The 16,840-nt window shown below is 39.9% G+C and overlaps 1 protein-coding gene across 1 annotated transcript in view; it reads left to right on the top strand.

The window, feature by feature from the left end:
• LOC130073387 (probable G-protein coupled receptor 149) overlaps positions 1-16,600 on the top strand; it is a 41,303-nt gene extending 24,703 nt beyond the window's left edge. The window contains exon 4 of the mRNA XM_056238752.1: positions 15,536-16,600. Within this exon, the coding sequence (XP_056094727.1) occupies positions 15,536-16,126 (591 nt within the window). The 3' untranslated portion in view covers positions 16,127-16,600. The remainder of the gene's footprint in view (positions 1-15,535) is intronic.
• The last annotated feature ends 240 nt before the right edge of the window (positions 16,601-16,840 follow it).

Raw genomic sequence — 16,840 nt, 5'->3', positions numbered from 1 at the left:
CGTTGTACCCTTTCTTCTGCCCAAATGCTCAGAAGAGCTTTGGTATCTTCGACAGACCAGTACAGGTGATTCACCATTTCGAGCAGCGATTATTTTGCGCGATATAAAAAAGTGAAATGTGCATCTTGCTTCAGATCATAACGTTCCATAACACCGATAAACTCCGCCTTTTACCTTGACCACGCCTCTAGCCCGAACTGGCCCGCTTTGGCCCAAGGTATTCGACGGGCCAGAAATCCTGGCCGTTGGCCCCGAGTAAGCCCCGATCACGCCCCGGAAGTGACAGCGGAAACGCGACTGGCTCTGGCACGCACTAGCACGGCTCGGCCCTGGCCCGGCAGTGGAAACGCGGCTATTGGCAGAGGAGAGATGCTCAAGATCCAAGGTCAAGGTGTCTGGGTCGATGTTTTTGATGTTACGGAAACAGATTTGGCGTTTGGAGTGAAGGGGCAAGAATGCCAATTCCACCGAGATAAACTTGTGGTCAGATACGCCAAGATCATGCACTTGCAGGTTGTTAATGGAGGCATAGTCAGTGATGACCAGATCAAGTGTGTGCCCTCTGGTGTGTGTGGGGACATCAACATGCTGTGTAAGATTCAAACAATCTAGTAATTGTAGGAATTCAGCAGCAGAGTGGCAAGATGGGGTGTCAACATGAATATTCATGTCTCCCAAGTATTACAAGGTTGGCAGATGTGGAACAACGTGTTGTGAGTAGGTCGTGCATCTCATCAATGGTTTGGGTGGCCGGTACATAAGTAATATTGTCATCGGAAAAGGGGGTTTGCATTTGAAAGCTAAGCATTCAAATGAGGAAAACTCAGGTAGTGACAGGGTGGACAGTATGAATTCAGTTCGGTGTATTATCACAAGGCCACCACCACGTCCAGTACTACGATCTTTCTGCAGGTAGGTGTAAGCAGAAGGATAGGCTTCATTTATGGCAGAATAAACCTCTGGCTGATGCCAAGTTTCAGTGAGGCCACTAGACCCAGCAGTGACAGCACTCTGATGACGTAACAGGGGTGCGACGTTGCGCACGGATACTGCAGTGGGGGCGTGGGAGATCAACAGAAAAAAAAAGAAAAAAAACAGCCGTTGCAAAGGCGTTCAAGTGCGTGAATAGCGGTTAGCGCTCTGCCTTTATAAAGCGGCATCGAACGGCAATCGTTCATTTTCAGACCGTTGACTTGACAGTGTTGGAACAAGCTCAACGTACAAGTTGCTCGTCATAGAAAAGCACCTCTTCAGCGGACCGAATCACTGCCAAGCTGCCATTGTGAACTCGCCACTCCACTGCTGTGTGTGTTCCGGTGAGCAGACGAACAAGAAGCTGAGCTCTAAAGGCACTGTCAAAAACTGTTTAGCGCTTTTATATATTGTTCATCCAAAGCATCACTGAAATATTTAAATGTTTTTTGATAAGTGCATCATGTGCATCACACACATGACCAGCGTTGGTCAATAGTGAGCCTACGTGTGACGTACAACACAGAAGCGTTGCGCTGTTACACTACGTGAACTCACTCAAGGCCCACAGAGAAGGAAATTAATAGTTAAATAAAGTCGTTATTTTTGGGGGGTTTTGCGCACAAAAAAGTATTCTCGTCACTTGATAAACTTAAGACTGAGCCACTGTAGTCACTTGGACTATTTTAACGATGCCTTTAATAACTTTTCTGGGCCGGCAAGTTTCAATCCTATAGAAGCCTATGGAGGAGTGATCCAGCTCTCAGATTTAATCAAAAATATCTTAATTTGTGTTCCGAAGATGAATGAAAGTCTTACGGGGTTGGAAAGACACGAGGGTGAGTAATTACTGACAGAATTTTCATTTTTGGGTGAACTATCCCTTTAATATAAGCTATTTTTAGACTAATGAGAATGATTTTTTTCCCTCTGGCTCTGCCTTGGGCTGCCGAGTCCACCATGGCCCATCAAGCAGTCGGCTCCACCCTGGCTCCTTGTCCCCATTGCTTCACCTGGGGCCGTCGACCTTTCGGCTCCACCAGGCTCCCTCGTCCCTCCAGCTCCGCCTTGGTCAGTCGTCACCCTGTCTGCACCACAGCCTTCAGCTGCGCTTCGCCCCTCCACCCCTTTGGCTCTGTCAGGCTCCGCCTTTTTTTTTATATGATGTCATTACGTTGCTGTCTTCCTGTCCGCCAATAGCTACATTGCTGATCATGGTTTCTAGTATCGATATATCTGGCCTTTCCAATGAACCCAAGAACGTACAATAATCTCAGACAACTTAGTCCAAATATTTTTTTAAAATCCATAAATATGTTTGAACCAAATTAGTCAGAGATCAGTTATCATGATTAGAAGATCTAGCATCTGTCACATCTGTACATCTCAGATGTATTAAGTTAGGTACGAAGAATGGACCCCTGGCCTGGTCTCAACTACCGATAAAAGACTACTTACCCGCTCTTACCTATTAGATCTCCTTGTGATTCTCTAGCGATTCTTTTTTTCCTTGTGATACTCCAGCATTCTCCTGTAAGATACTCTTTGGACAATTATACGTAACTGTCTACTCCCCATAATCCTGTGAAGAGGTGTGTACTCTCTCTACTATCATGCTCTTGTCACCATTGCTCTGCTGTCACCCTGGTAAAGGAAAAGAGACTTAGTTAGTTCATATTCATCTGCTCATTATTCTGACTGTGCCATTACTCACCTGCTTTCTGTTTAATTCATCACTGTCAATAAATACATGTTGTATTATATTATATTGTATTGTATTGTATTGTATTGTAATGTATTTATAGATATTTGGGTTTAATTTCGGTCTCCGAGTCAGGTGTTCCTGACAACCCACTGGGGTGGTGCAGCACAGAAGCCTACGACTGTCACTGTGTATCCGCCACAGAAAGCAGGAAGCTAGATCACGACTTAGACCTTCAGATCCTCCAGTGGTGATGACCCAGAGTAGGAGGAGAGGTCAGAACTGGCACAGATTAACCTGGGGCAGATCACTATTTCACTATTTTATATTGAGAACTCCGGCCATGTTTACTCTTGCAAAAGGTCATCTGTGTAAGATTAATTTGAGTTGCTCTGTAAATAGAGATAAGTTCAGTGAAGCATTATATGTATGTAGGTGTGATGCAAGATTCATGTGGTCGAGTATCTCTACATCAACACCCCTCACTGCATATAGACCAACTCGCGGGGGAATTATGGGAAACTAGGTCACTCGCACACACAATCATAAACATCATAAAAAGTCTGAGCCTTTTTTGCATTTGCCATTTTCTCTGTCTGCTTTTCTGCCTCAACTCTGATGTGGTTATTATCCTTCATCGCACCAGTGCCTCTAACTCATCCGGTGGGTGAACTCACATGCAAGTCATACCCTTACCCCAGTCACACTGTGTCTGACCTCTGATAAGCGTTATTTCATTTGAATGATATGCTGCGTTTTGGGCAAAGCCTGCTGGAGGCACACATCTTATTGTTGACATCTCATTTCTCAGCCTTTATAATGTAATGAGAGAGAAGAAATGAAAGGAGGTAGGAAGAGATCCTTATCTACGGCTGCTGTGCTGAATGGTCAGATGAAATCAGCTCTAAATGCTTGAATTATTCACAGTCCTCAGTCAAGCATGGCATTTCAATCTATTACGCAGCCTCCTTGCCGATTGTCTCTCTTTATTATGAAATGATAATGACAACTCCACTAAACTCAATTTCTCTGTAGTGTAACGTTATATGACTGAAGTTGCTGAACGGAGAAAGATGGCACAATGGAGCTATGGGTGTTTATGGTCCTTGACGTAATTTGACCAGAGCTTTTGTTCTCAACGGGGCTGATATATACACAGGGCTCATTAACTCATGGCACATGTCTGGCAAAATGGAATCACATTCATCTGCCTGCTTTTTAAATGTCATTGACTTTGTGTATTTTTTTACCTTTGAAATAATTCTGATAATTTTATGTCTCCATGTCCAGATTAGTATCATCCCGTGAGGCAGATTTTATACTCATTAAACATCATTGCACTGGACCACATTAATAAAATGTGTTGCAATATGCATTGACAATGTACAAGCTGATTTTATGATGGAAGAATGTGATGTTCCTGTAATGGGTAGTTGCAGCACCGCTCAGATCTTTGTCACATTCTGTATAAACTGTATAAAATGTTTTCATTATATTATAACCAGGGGCATTACCGGTATGCACCTATACTTTTTGAGGGGGGCACCAGTGCCAGTCCTGGCTTGATTGGTGCCTTTAGGCAAGATAGAGAAAAGAGAAAAAAACACTCCTCAGTTCTTTATATACACTTAAGGCAGGATGGAGGGCTAGCATGAAATTGTATCTGGGTTGAAATCCCACGTTTTAATTTTTTTTTCTAGTAAAACAAGCAAATTGTAATTGAACATGAACCAGTAATTACATTGTCTTTCACCATGTCTTTCTATTGAAAAAAGTCATGAGTTTGGAGCAACATGAGTGTGGGTAGATAATGACAGAATTTATAGTTTAAAAAATTATCTGCAGATGGTGCTACTTTTTTTTTCTAATTATGTTTACTGAATTTTCATTATAATACAAATATAACAAGACATCACAAAAAAATACAATACAATACAATACAAATAAAGGAACACCAATTACTCAGATTTGTATATAAAAAAGAACTACACCATAATAAAATAGATTAGAGAATTAGAGAAAAACAAAACAATAACATATTTCAAAAAGATGCAGAAGAGGACAAAGGTTCAATGTCCAGAGAGTTATACAGTTACAATATTCCTTGTAATATAATAGGGCGAAGAAGAGTTTCCAAATAGTCCAGATAGCTCCAGCGAATCAACTCAAAAATAACCCTATGCCAACCTTTAAGAGATGGAGATTTATCACTGATCCAATTAAAGGGTTAGTTCACCCCAAAATGAAAATTCTGTCAGTAATTACTCACCCTCATGTTGTTCCAACCCCGTAAGACTTTCGTTCATCTTCGGAACACACATTAAGATATTTTTGATTAAATCTGAGAGCTGGATCACTCCTCCATAGGCTTCTAAAGGGATCGAAACTGGCAGGCCCAGAAAAGTTAAAGACATCATTCAAATAGTCCAAGTGACTACAGTGGCTCAATCTTAAGTTTATCAAGCGACGAGAATACTTTTTGTGCGCAATAAAAACAAACAAAAACAACGACTTTATTCAACTATTCATTTCCTTCTCTGTGGGCCTTGAATGGGTTCACGTAGTGTAACTGCGCAAAGCTTCTGTGTTGTACGTCACACATAGGCTCACTATTGGCCGACGCTGGTCATGTTTGTGATGCGTGTGACGTACACTGAAAATACATAATTTGTTTGTTAAATAAACATGATTTATCTATGTTAAAGCTACATAATTTGTGCTTGATTTTAGTGTTTTTCAATTGATATATTCAATTCAATTCAATTCAAATTTATTTGTATAGCGCTTTTCACAATACATATTGTTTCAAAGCAGCTTTACAGAAAGTGCATTCCAGAAATGTACATAGAAGAATATAGTTAGTTAATCATCATGTATTAATTTAGGGCATAACATATCGCCGGCGTTGAGTCGTCTCTTCACAGGCGTCGAGTCGTCTCTTCACAGGCGGCGAGTCGTCTCATCACAGGCGTTGGAGCATCTGAAGTCTCCGTGAGAGGCTGGATACAAACTGGAGCTGATGAACGCTATTTACCTCGGGACTAGCGTCCCGAGATAACAGCAGAAAAGCAGATGGGAAATAATTAGCGTAGCTGCTGTTCATAATATTAATGCATTCGATCTGATTCAACAGTGGTATAAAAGGTAAACATTATGTGAATGCTTGGCTGAAGAGATGCGTCTTTAATCTAGTTTTGAACTGGGAGAGCGAGTCTGAGCAACGAACAGTATCAGGAAGGCTATTCCAGAGTTTAGGAGCTAAATGTGAGAACGCCCTCCCTCCTTTAGTGGACTTAGATATCCTAGGAATGACCAGAAGCCTCGAATTTAGTGATCTTAACGAACGCGATGGATTGTAGGGCGATAGAAGGTCCATTAAATACACAGGAGCTAAACCATTTAGGGCTTTATAGGTCAGTAGTAGTACTTTGTAATTGATACGGAACTTAATAGGTAACCAGTGCAGAGATGATAGAATCGGTGTTATATGATCATATTTTCTTGACCTAGTAAGAACTCTAGCGGCTGCATTTTGGACTAACTGTAGCTTGTTTATTGAAGATGCAGGACAACCAGCTAATAAAGCATTACAGTAATCTAGTCTCGAGGTCATGAATGCATGAACTAACTTTTCTGCATCAGAAACAGATAGCATGTTACGTAATTTAGCAATGTTTCTAAGGTGGAAAAAAGCTGTTCTTGTAACATACGAAATATGATTTTCGAAAGACAAGTTGCGGTCTAGTATAACACCAAGGTCTTTTACTGTAGTCGATAAGGTAACGGGACATCCTTCTAAATTAAAGTTGTATTGTAAGAGATTTTGTGGGTAGTTTTTTGGACCAATAAGTAATACCTCAGTTTTATCTGGATTTAGTAGCAGGAAATTACACGTCATCCAGCATTTTATATCTTTAAGACACTCTGTCAATTTAGATAAGTTAGTGTATTCATCTGGTCGTGATGAAATATATAGTTGAGTGTCATCAGCATAGCAGTGGAAATTAATTCCATGTTTTCTTATAATATTACCAAGTGGCAGCATATATATTGAGAATAGCAGAGGGCCTAACACCGATCCTTGCGGCACTCCATAGTCTACTGACGTTATCTTCGATTTTTCCCCATTTAAACAGACAAAATGGTAACGGTCCGATAAGTACGATCTGAACCAGCTTAATGCCTGTCCCTGAACACCAGTGTAGTTTTGTAGTCGATCCAGGAGTATTTTATGATCTATAGTGTCGAACGCAGCGCTAAGATCGAGTAGAACTAGTATTGAGATACAGCCTTGGTCAGAAGCTAAAAGTAAATCATTTGTAATTTTAACTAGCGCAGTTTCTGTGCTATGATGCGGTCTGAATCCTGACTGAAATTTTTCGTATATCTCATTTTCTTGCAAGAAAGAACACAATTGAGCGGACACAATTTTTTCTAGTATTTTAGACATAAATGGAAGATTTGAAATGGGTCTGTAATTTGCTAAGTTATTTTGATCTAATTGCGGTTTCTTAATAAGAGGTTTTATTACTGCCAGCTTGAATATTTTTGGAACATGACCTAAAGATAAAGACGAGTTAATAATATTGAGAAGAGGCTCTTCCACTACAGGTAACACTTCTTTCAGTAGTTTAGTGGGTATTGGATCTAATAAACATGTTGTTGGTTTAGATGCAATGATAAGTTTATTTAGCTCTTCCTGTCCTACAGTTGTAAAGCGGTGTAGTTGTTCTTGAGGGACGATAATTGAGGCTGAATCACAAGACACCATAGAGGATTGTACATTTACAATTGTATTTCGGATGCTTTCTATTTTCTCATTGAAGTAATTCATAAAATCATTACAACTATACTGTAACGGAATATTTTGCTCTGGTGATGTCTGTTTATTTGTTAGTCTAGCCACGGTGTTAAATAAAAACCTTGGATTATTTTGGTTATTTTCTATTAGTTTGCGGAGATGCTCTGCCCTGGCTGCTTTTAGAGCCTTTTTATAACGTGACACACTGTCTTTCCACGCGATTCTAAAGACCTCTAAATTAGTTTGTTTCCATTTACGCTCTAAGTTACGAGTTTCTCTCTTGATAGCATGTGTAGTACTATTGTACCATGGTGCTTTAGTTTTCTCTCTAACCTTTTTCAATCTAATTGGTGCAACAATATCTAATGTACTAGAGAAAATGGTGCTCAAACTGCTGGTCATTTCCTCTAGTTCATCTGTTTGTTTGGGTTCACTGAGCAGCTGAGATAGATCAGGTAAGCTATTTGAGAATCTATCTATAGTGATTGGAAGGATTGTTCTGCCTGGTCGATAACGCGGCGCAACATGACAAATTTCAGCAGTACGTATTATACAAGTTACCATGTGATGATCGGTGAGATCGTCACTTTGCGGTATAATATCTATATCGGTTGGATTGGTTCCATATGATATAATTAAGTCTAGTGTATGATTTAGACGATGAGTGGGACCACTGACGTTTTGCTTGACCCCAAAGGAGTTTAATAAATCTGTAAACGCAGTCCCTAACGCATCATTTGTGTTATCTACGTGTATGTTAAAATCTCCAACAATTATTGCTTTATCGACATTGACCAATAGATCTGAGAGAAAGTCTGCAAACTCTTTTAGGAAATCAGTGTAGGGCCCTGGCGGTCTATATACAGTAGCCAAGGCTAGAGATAATAGGGATTTCTTTCTTACATCTAAGAGCGTAACATTTAGCACAAGTACTTCAAACGAATTAAACCTGTGACCTGTTTTCTGAGTAACATTAAGAATATCTCTATAGATTGTTGCAACACCGCCGCCACGACCGATCAGACGGGGCTCATGCTTATAACAGTATCCTGGCGGGGTAGACTCATTTAGACCGAAATACTCATTTGGTTTAAGCCAGGTTTCAGTAAGGCAAAGTACATCGAAGCTATTATCTGTGACCATTTCATTTACAATAACCGCCTTAGGTGTGAGCGATCTAATGTTTAGAAGACCTAGTTTTAGAAAATGTTTTTGTTCACTGATATTTAGATTTTCTGGTTTAATTACAATAAGATTTTTCATAGATCCTACACTAGATTTATTGTTTGGCCTCACTAGACGAGGAATAGACACAGTTTCTATATAATGTTCTACACTACTTATATCAATTAAGTTGGGACAGCAAAGACTGTGAATTGGACTTTGACTTACTAGTCAGATGGTGTGCAACGTCTTGGAGATGTTGTCCGACAGAACAGCCGCTCCGATTCTGCTGGGGTGCAGGCCATCAGCACGGTAGAGCCTAGGTCGCTCCCAGAACAGATTCCAATTATTTACAAAGAGCAGTTTCTGTTCATTACACAATGACATTAACCATTCATTTAGAGCAAATAGTCTACTGAACCTTTCTTGTCCTAGTCGGTACGTGGGAAGCGGTCCAGACACGATGATCGTTGCCTCAGGCGCTGTGCTGCGTACGGTCTCGATCAGGCTCCTGTAGTCCTTCTTCAGAACCTCCGTCTGCCGCAGCCTGATGTCGTTCGTTCCCGCATGGAGGACAACGGCTCCGACGCGCTCGTCACCGTTCAGGATCTCGGGAACCTGTGCGGCGACATCAAGAACACGAGCACCAGGAAAGCAGTGAGTGCGCAACTTACCCTTACCAGAGGTAGCGCGGACATGACGGACCATGGAAGTGCCGATGATCACGCCGTCGTCGCGTTCCGACTCGTGAAGAGGGGAGAAGCGGTTCCGGGTGGAGATCTCGAAGACCGGGAGGGGCGGAGAGGTTCTTGCTCTGGTCCTGGCTCGTGTCTTCCGCTGTGGGATCACCCAGGGTCCATGGTGTTGTGTAGGTGCCGGAGTGAATGAAGCCAGAGATGATCGCGTCCTATATGCTGTGGTTTCAATTAAACTAACCTGATTTGTTAGATAAAGCTGACTTTAATCCAATTTTTTAAGTACATTAACTACATTACAGTACAGTTTAAAAAGCAGTAGGACAAGCAAACACAATTCTTGAATCAAATCGCTGTATTCTTTAAGTTACAATACAATTGTCTCACAGTAAGTGCTGCAGAAGTAAGCTTTCTCCGTGTTAAAAATAGTTTAAATTCCATGAACAATGACAGCATATCAGTTATACTCATATCATTTTAAGTAAAAGACAAGACACAGTCAAAACATGTTGTGGAAAAGGTGAACAGTAATGACCATTCAGAAACAGTAAAATGCAACAGAACAGTAATGAGTATCAAGTAGTCCAAAGCTTCCCTTGACATTTTTGTTTTCGATTTTTAAAAGCATAAGACGAATTATTTTTTAACAGTACAACAAATTTTCCACAGTAAGTGCTAAAGAAGTAAGCCTTCTCTGCTTGTTAAAAATAGTTTAAATTCCATGAACAAATGTCAATGAACAATGACAGCATATCAGTTTTACTCAAATCACTCTACTCAAATAATCACTATACTCATATACTCTAAAAAGGTGAACAGTAATGACGAGTATTAAGTAGTCCAAAGCTTCCCCTGGCGTTTTTGTTTAGCTTCAAGAATTTTCATTTCTGGGTGGAGTGTCCTTTTAACCAATAGCTTTAACCAAAAAACTATGCACATGTTAAAACAACCACAAAAAAAAAAAAAAAAACAGTGGTCGTATCAAACAGAGTAAACTTTTGAATAAAGCAAGTTCTTTGTGAGTGTGTGAACTAAAAAAGAAATGGTCCTTATTCCAAGAGGTAGGAAACCTTGTGTCCGCCTGCCGTACCATGGAAACAGCTCACATAGAGTCTGTTTCTGAGAACTTGAGCTTTCTTGGATAGAGTGCAGCCTTCCAGCTCCATGACTATCTTCTGCAGTACCTCAAAGGTACTTTTCATTTCAGGTGGGTAGTTGAGATTTAAAGCATACATTAGACCAAAAAGCATTGCCGTAGCTAATGCAAAGTTATCCAACCCTTGCAAGATGTTCTGGCCTTCAAGGACAATCCCGATGTCGTCAGATCTGTCATGGAATTTGAGAATGTAGGTCTCCTCTGTGGATTTTTGAATGAAGGCTTCGTCACCAGCCTGCAGAATGCACAGACAAAATGAGATTCTACAGAACACCGGGCACTGCTCTGGGAATATTATAACAAATGTAATTTCAATCATTTAATAATGTAGATATCATGAAAAATGTGAACTTGTATATAATGGGAACCAGACAAGACCAAGACAGACAGATGACTGATTACAGATTACTGTTAGACCTCAGTTCTAGGATTGTGGATGGTAGTACTACAATTTTAGAGCCAAGATAGCCAATTGTGCAGTGGTCTGCAACCTTATGGTAAGCAGAGGGATAATCACAGAATGGTTTGTTGTATCTGTGCTCTAGCGCAGGTTAAACTATCACTTTTAGTATTTGTTGCACCTAACTTAATAAAACATGCTATGTGACTGTGGAATGATTACCTCAAAATATATGTCCATTTCAAGGGACTTTATTTAAATTAAATACATACACCACTTCAGCTATTATCACGGGCCAATGGTTATCCCTCCTTAGCATGCATGCCATAGGTTGCAAACCCCTTCAACAACAAAAGGTACAATTTATTAAATTGTATATTTTGGCGAATGTCTTAATTACAGCTGCACGATTAATCGTTAAAAGATTGCGATCTCGATTTAAACACCCACGCAATCCTATTCCTAAATGACGATTCCATTATGCTCGAGTGTTGATGGCGAGTGACTATCAATACCGCCACACATGTTTTGGATGAAAAGAGGAATAGACTATCTCAGAAAAAAAATGCAGAAAAGTTCAAATTTATGAAGAGAATCCTGCCTTGCCTACTTAAGTAGAACATAGGAAAGATGGTCACAAACACACTTGCTGATAAAAAAAAAAAGGGGGGGGGGGGGGGGGGGGGGCGGGGTTGGGGACACTGACATTCTTGATTGAGAATGAGCACTCAAGTATTACTTATTAATTCTGATCAGAACATCCCTACCTGCAATTGTTCTTGAGATCAGATAAGTAATAACAATGTGTTGTCTGTGGTATATTTCCACTGCAAAACAAGAAATGCCGCAAAATAACGGCGCAAATTTTGAGCCACTGAAAATTCTGTCATTTTATAATTAATGATTCATATTAAAAAATACATTTTTACCCCCACTGATCTATATAAATGACTGGATTGCTCATGGAATCCTAAACTCCCAGCAGGTGGTTAAGCCACCAGAAGTGTTCGAGTGGCCATATTGCTATTCCCAACTGAACTGACTTAATATGCTTTTTACGTCCAGCCTAGTCTTACAACTGGGTGTGCGTCCAGATGGTGCAACCAACCCCAGTTCTCTATTATAGATCAGTGTCTTCCCCAATAAAATGTGTATACACAAAAAACTAAATCCTAACATACTTGAGCCATGGGTTCCATGATGGTCTGCAATCTTCTTCCCATCTGCCCTCCTTTGTCAGACAGCAAATCGATCTGTGACAAAAATCTGGACTGTAGGGACATGGTGGTAATACGCTTAAATTCAGCATTAATCTGAAAAGAAAATAAATAAAATCAATGCATTTCAAAATACAGTTGAAATGAAATTTGTAAAGGCATACACTGAAAAAGGGTTAAAAACTATTATCATTAACCATTAGCAGGTAACGTGCACCACAGGATACATATTCTTTAGTCTCTTGTTTAAGGCTCATCATTATATTAAAGACATACACTAACATCAAAGAGAGCTGGCCATCTTGCCCTGAAGTCTTGGATCATGGGTGTGTCTCGAACCACCTCAAATCTTCTACATGAAAATGTCTTGTCCATTTCTATCCTAACCACCTCCCTGTTGTTGCTTTTCTTCACATCTGAAAGATAATAATTCATTATGAAAATAATTACTATTTTTCTTTTTTTCATAAAAAAACAACAACAGTGGCATTATGTAAACAAACCAGCATTTAAAGGGTTACAATTCTGAACATTAATAAATGTTTGGTCATTATGGTTAGAGCTGATCCTGGTTAAAAAAAATGATGTCAGTGAAAGTGGAAAAAATATATAAATCTATATTATTTTTATGACAGTTTTTGGACATGGACATTTTTGTCCATAGTGAAGTTTTAATTGATGCACAAGAGTTAATGAAATCATAGTCTTGTGAAGGTTAATAATCACATTAGGCAGTATCGCGATATACCCCAAAATATAAGATGCCTTAAAATTATCGTTTGTTATACCATTTAAGGTAGCCTATTGAAGACTTTCTTACATTTAAGAAAACTGATCCGTCCGTTTTACAGTTCGTACACATCTTTTTTAGTCGCAAATGCGAGTGAAATGGTTGCACTGTCGAGCCATGACTTGGATAGACTTAATGATAATTCCGATAGCACGTGAAGATCATTAGCATTAGAGAGCCAAGCATGTCACTGCAACTGGAGCTAGCTTCAGTTGCCATAGAAACCATTTCGGGTTTACAGAGTCGCACAGTATTGGCTGGGCTTTTATTTTTACATTTTACTTTATTACAGTTAAAACCATGTAAGACTTTGGTGCGGATTTGAAATATGTCAGTAAAATTTGAGTGTGGCAAGCATTTTATTAGATTTCAGGATTTTCCAATCAGGGAAATTAAGTCGATTAACGTTAGACATTACGTTCTGCAACATCCCCTCCCCCACCCCCGTCGGCGCAACTCACTCCCTGACAGGATTTTCCCATTTGTTCCAATTAAGGCTGCAGAGTGAAATTACTTTATTTGAAAGAGAATTCGCAATAAACGCAGAATAACAAGTAACGTTATGTTCTTTGTGATCAAATTTGAAAAGGTATAACGTTACAGTTCAGCCAGACAGCATTTTAACATTCTGTAAGTAATCCCCTCCTCCACCTAAAATTCATTGGCACCACTCACTCCCTGACGTGAATTAGTTGTCATACACAGAACAAATACGAATAAATATGTCTTAATGACTGTACACAATTTGAAAAACGTTAATGCAAGTCATGATATTAAACGGGATACTATTACCGTTAACTAACTTAACGTTACCTACATTTGCACTAGGCCTAACTTTTGCCTTTCCCTCAAATCAGTAAGGCAACTTACATTAAAAACGTTCCCTCAGTGAAAATAAGTTCAAAAGGACTACAAACTGTTACTCAATGCCATTTTAGTTCAAAATGTTAATTACCTTCAGACTGTAGCGTACCACCACGATAACTTGCAGCTTCCACCTTCCAAAGCGAGAGAGAAAATGGCGGACGGGCAGAGCAGTTAACTGAATTTCATTTGCGTGTTCCCATGGGGGCGGAGTTTCCAGAGAAAACATAATTAATTTCTTTCATTTCAACATGATTCATTCTAAAAGGTTGAACATCCTTCAACATTAAATGAATGGCACAAGACTAAAATATGTTTAGATGAGAAACATAAAATAATCATGTAGGAAATACGAAATGCATTTAGGCAAATTCAACAATCTCCCCATTGCCATTTTTTCAGTGTACAACCTAGAAGCTTTGCGCAGTTTCACTACGTGAAATCTCGAGGCCCACAGAGAAGGAAATGAATAGTTGAATAAAGTCGTTATTTTTGTTTGTTTTTTGTGCACAAAAAGTATTCTCGTCGCTTGATAAACTTAAAGATAGAGCCACTGTAGTCACTTGGACTATTTGAATGATGTCTTTAACTTTTCTGGGCCGGCAAGTTTCGATCCCTTAGAAGCCAATGGAGGAGTGAGACAGCTCTCAGATTTAATCAAAAATATCTTAATTTGAGTTCCGAAGATGAACGAAAGTCTTGCGGGGTTGGAACAACATGAGGGTCAGTAATTACTGACAGAATTTTCATTTTGGGGTGAACTATCCCTTTAAGTAAAATATTATTTATGGTAGCAAAGGATAGAATATTATACAATTTCTTATTAGCATATGAAACAATGCGTCCATTGGGGATACCCAACACCAGTGAGACTGGGTCAAAATCCAACTGAATATTAAAGATCTTTTCCAATTCCCAAACCATGATTGCAGTCTGTTACATGACCACAGAGTCATGTGTTAAAATACCTATTTCAGTTTTACATTTTAAACACATTTTTAAAAAATGTGTGCTATTAGGCGAAATATGGAAATTGTATTTCTCTTGTACATGTACAAACAGATCTTTTCTTGATTTACCGCGAGTACAATATTTACCATGCCTAATATCAATCTAGCTCACTGCAGTGTGCAACAAGTGTCTCATATAATAGCCGCCGAGTGAACACACAGGGTTGCATTATAACAACTTTCGACACACTCAAATGTATCTAATTTGATAAAACAGCTCTGCGTTACCCCACATACGCATGACCGGAAGAAGCAGAATCGGCGTCCGCAGCATAATAAAAGCTCCACTGCTCTCGAGCTGTGTGTTGTGCTTGTCTCTCAATAGCAATCGCTCCAGCGGCCTCGTTCCACTCCAACGGCTTTCGTAACGTTAATAAATCTTTAAAACATTACCTGTTATCCATGAATATGATTTCTGCCCAAGTCCCATCGTATTCTCCACCGGCTGTAGAGATGTGGACAACAACTCCCATGATTCCGCAAAATCAAGCCAGCCTTTGTTTTGAATGAACGGCCTCTGGTGGCGAAAAGTTACATAGTTTGCCTTTAACTTGTAATACTCAAATTTAAGTTTTCAGTTGATTTTCTTCATCAGTAATTAAATGGAGGACCTTATCACTGTAACTATTCTAACTACACTATTTCAATATTAAAATTATTTTACATTTTAAAGCAGCCTTTCAACTTAAGTTTCTTTTTTTTGTGTATCACATTGTTTGACTTGAGATGACAGCATGTCTATTTGTCTTTTTATTTCTAAACAGAGATCCACGGCTGGGTTAGCCATTCCATTATGTGCCTTCCAGGGCACCATTTCCCTCCATGCCCCCACGGGCAAAACACTGTCCCTCTCCACCTATGAAGTCAGCAGCGATGGCCTAAAGATCTCCTCCAACAATGCGAAGAAAGTTGAGGTGTACCGTTCCAAATCGGTGGGTCATGAACCTAGTGCAGAAGAGCCCAACTCCAGCACTGGGGGTGGGGGAGTTGGAGACACAAATGTAAAAATCCACCTGGAAGTTCTGGAGATCTGCGACAATGAAGAGGCCATGGACAGCGTCTCTATTGTCTCCAATATCAGCCAGTCATCCACACATGCGCGTTCGCCTTCGCTGCGCTACTCTCGTCGTGAGAACCGCTTTGTGTCATGTGACCTTGGCGAAACAGCCTCATACTCCCTGTTGATCCCCACAAGTAACCCGGACACGGACAACATCAACATCCACATTCCGGATACGGTAGAAGCGCACAGACAGAACAGCCGGAGACAGCACCAGGAGACTGGAGGTTACCAGGAAGAGATACAGCTGCTCAATGAAGCCTATAGGAGGCAGGCAGGTGATCAGGGGAACTGACATAACAAGATATACCAGGCTATGCCAATGGACTGAGAAGTCCCAGGTATAAAAGTATAGAATGTTTGGATGAAAGATTGTGACAAAAGCTCATAGTGTTGCAAGTTCAGGGTAGATTGAAGCACCCAGACCTGAAAATCTGATTACCATCTAAGCACAACTTGAGTAGCAGTTGATCAGAGGTTGCAATGTGAAAATACAGTTTTTGAATTAAGCACTGGAGAATAAGGCTGAAGTCCTTAAGTGGTTGAAAGTGATGTCAAATAAAGGTTATTGGGTACGAAGAAGGAGGAATGGACTCCCTTCTCTGATGTTCTTTCATTTATTGAATACAAATATAAGTGCGTAGACAGAGGGGCTTGAGGAGAGGGTTGAATAAAGAAGGATAAATAATGTGTATGTTCGTCTGTTGAGATGGACAAAGAACGGGTTTCCAAGGGCGTGTGAAGAAAGAGAAAAAGCTAAAATAAATACATTTTAGTATTCTATCTCAGGCATAGACCATATGAAATACTGAAATAAAACATGCCAAATGTGTACATCGCTAAATATTTTGGGGGGGGGGGGGGGGTAGCTTTTTTTAATTATGTTGTTCTGCATAACACAGTCAATGTGTATTTACTCAGTTATCTAGTGTGTGGGACTGTTTAAAGGAATATTCTGGGTTCAACACAAGTTAAGTGAAATCGACAGCATGGCGTAATATTGATTGCC

The sequence above is a fragment of the Rhinichthys klamathensis genome, unplaced genomic scaffold, assembly GCF_029890125.1.
Source record: "Rhinichthys klamathensis goyatoka isolate OS25496 unplaced genomic scaffold, OSU_Roscu_1.1 h1tg000538l_1, whole genome shotgun sequence".
Lineage (NCBI taxonomy): Eukaryota > Metazoa > Chordata > Actinopteri > Cypriniformes > Leuciscidae > Rhinichthys > Rhinichthys klamathensis.
This window is presented reverse-complemented; position numbering and strand designations above follow the sequence as displayed.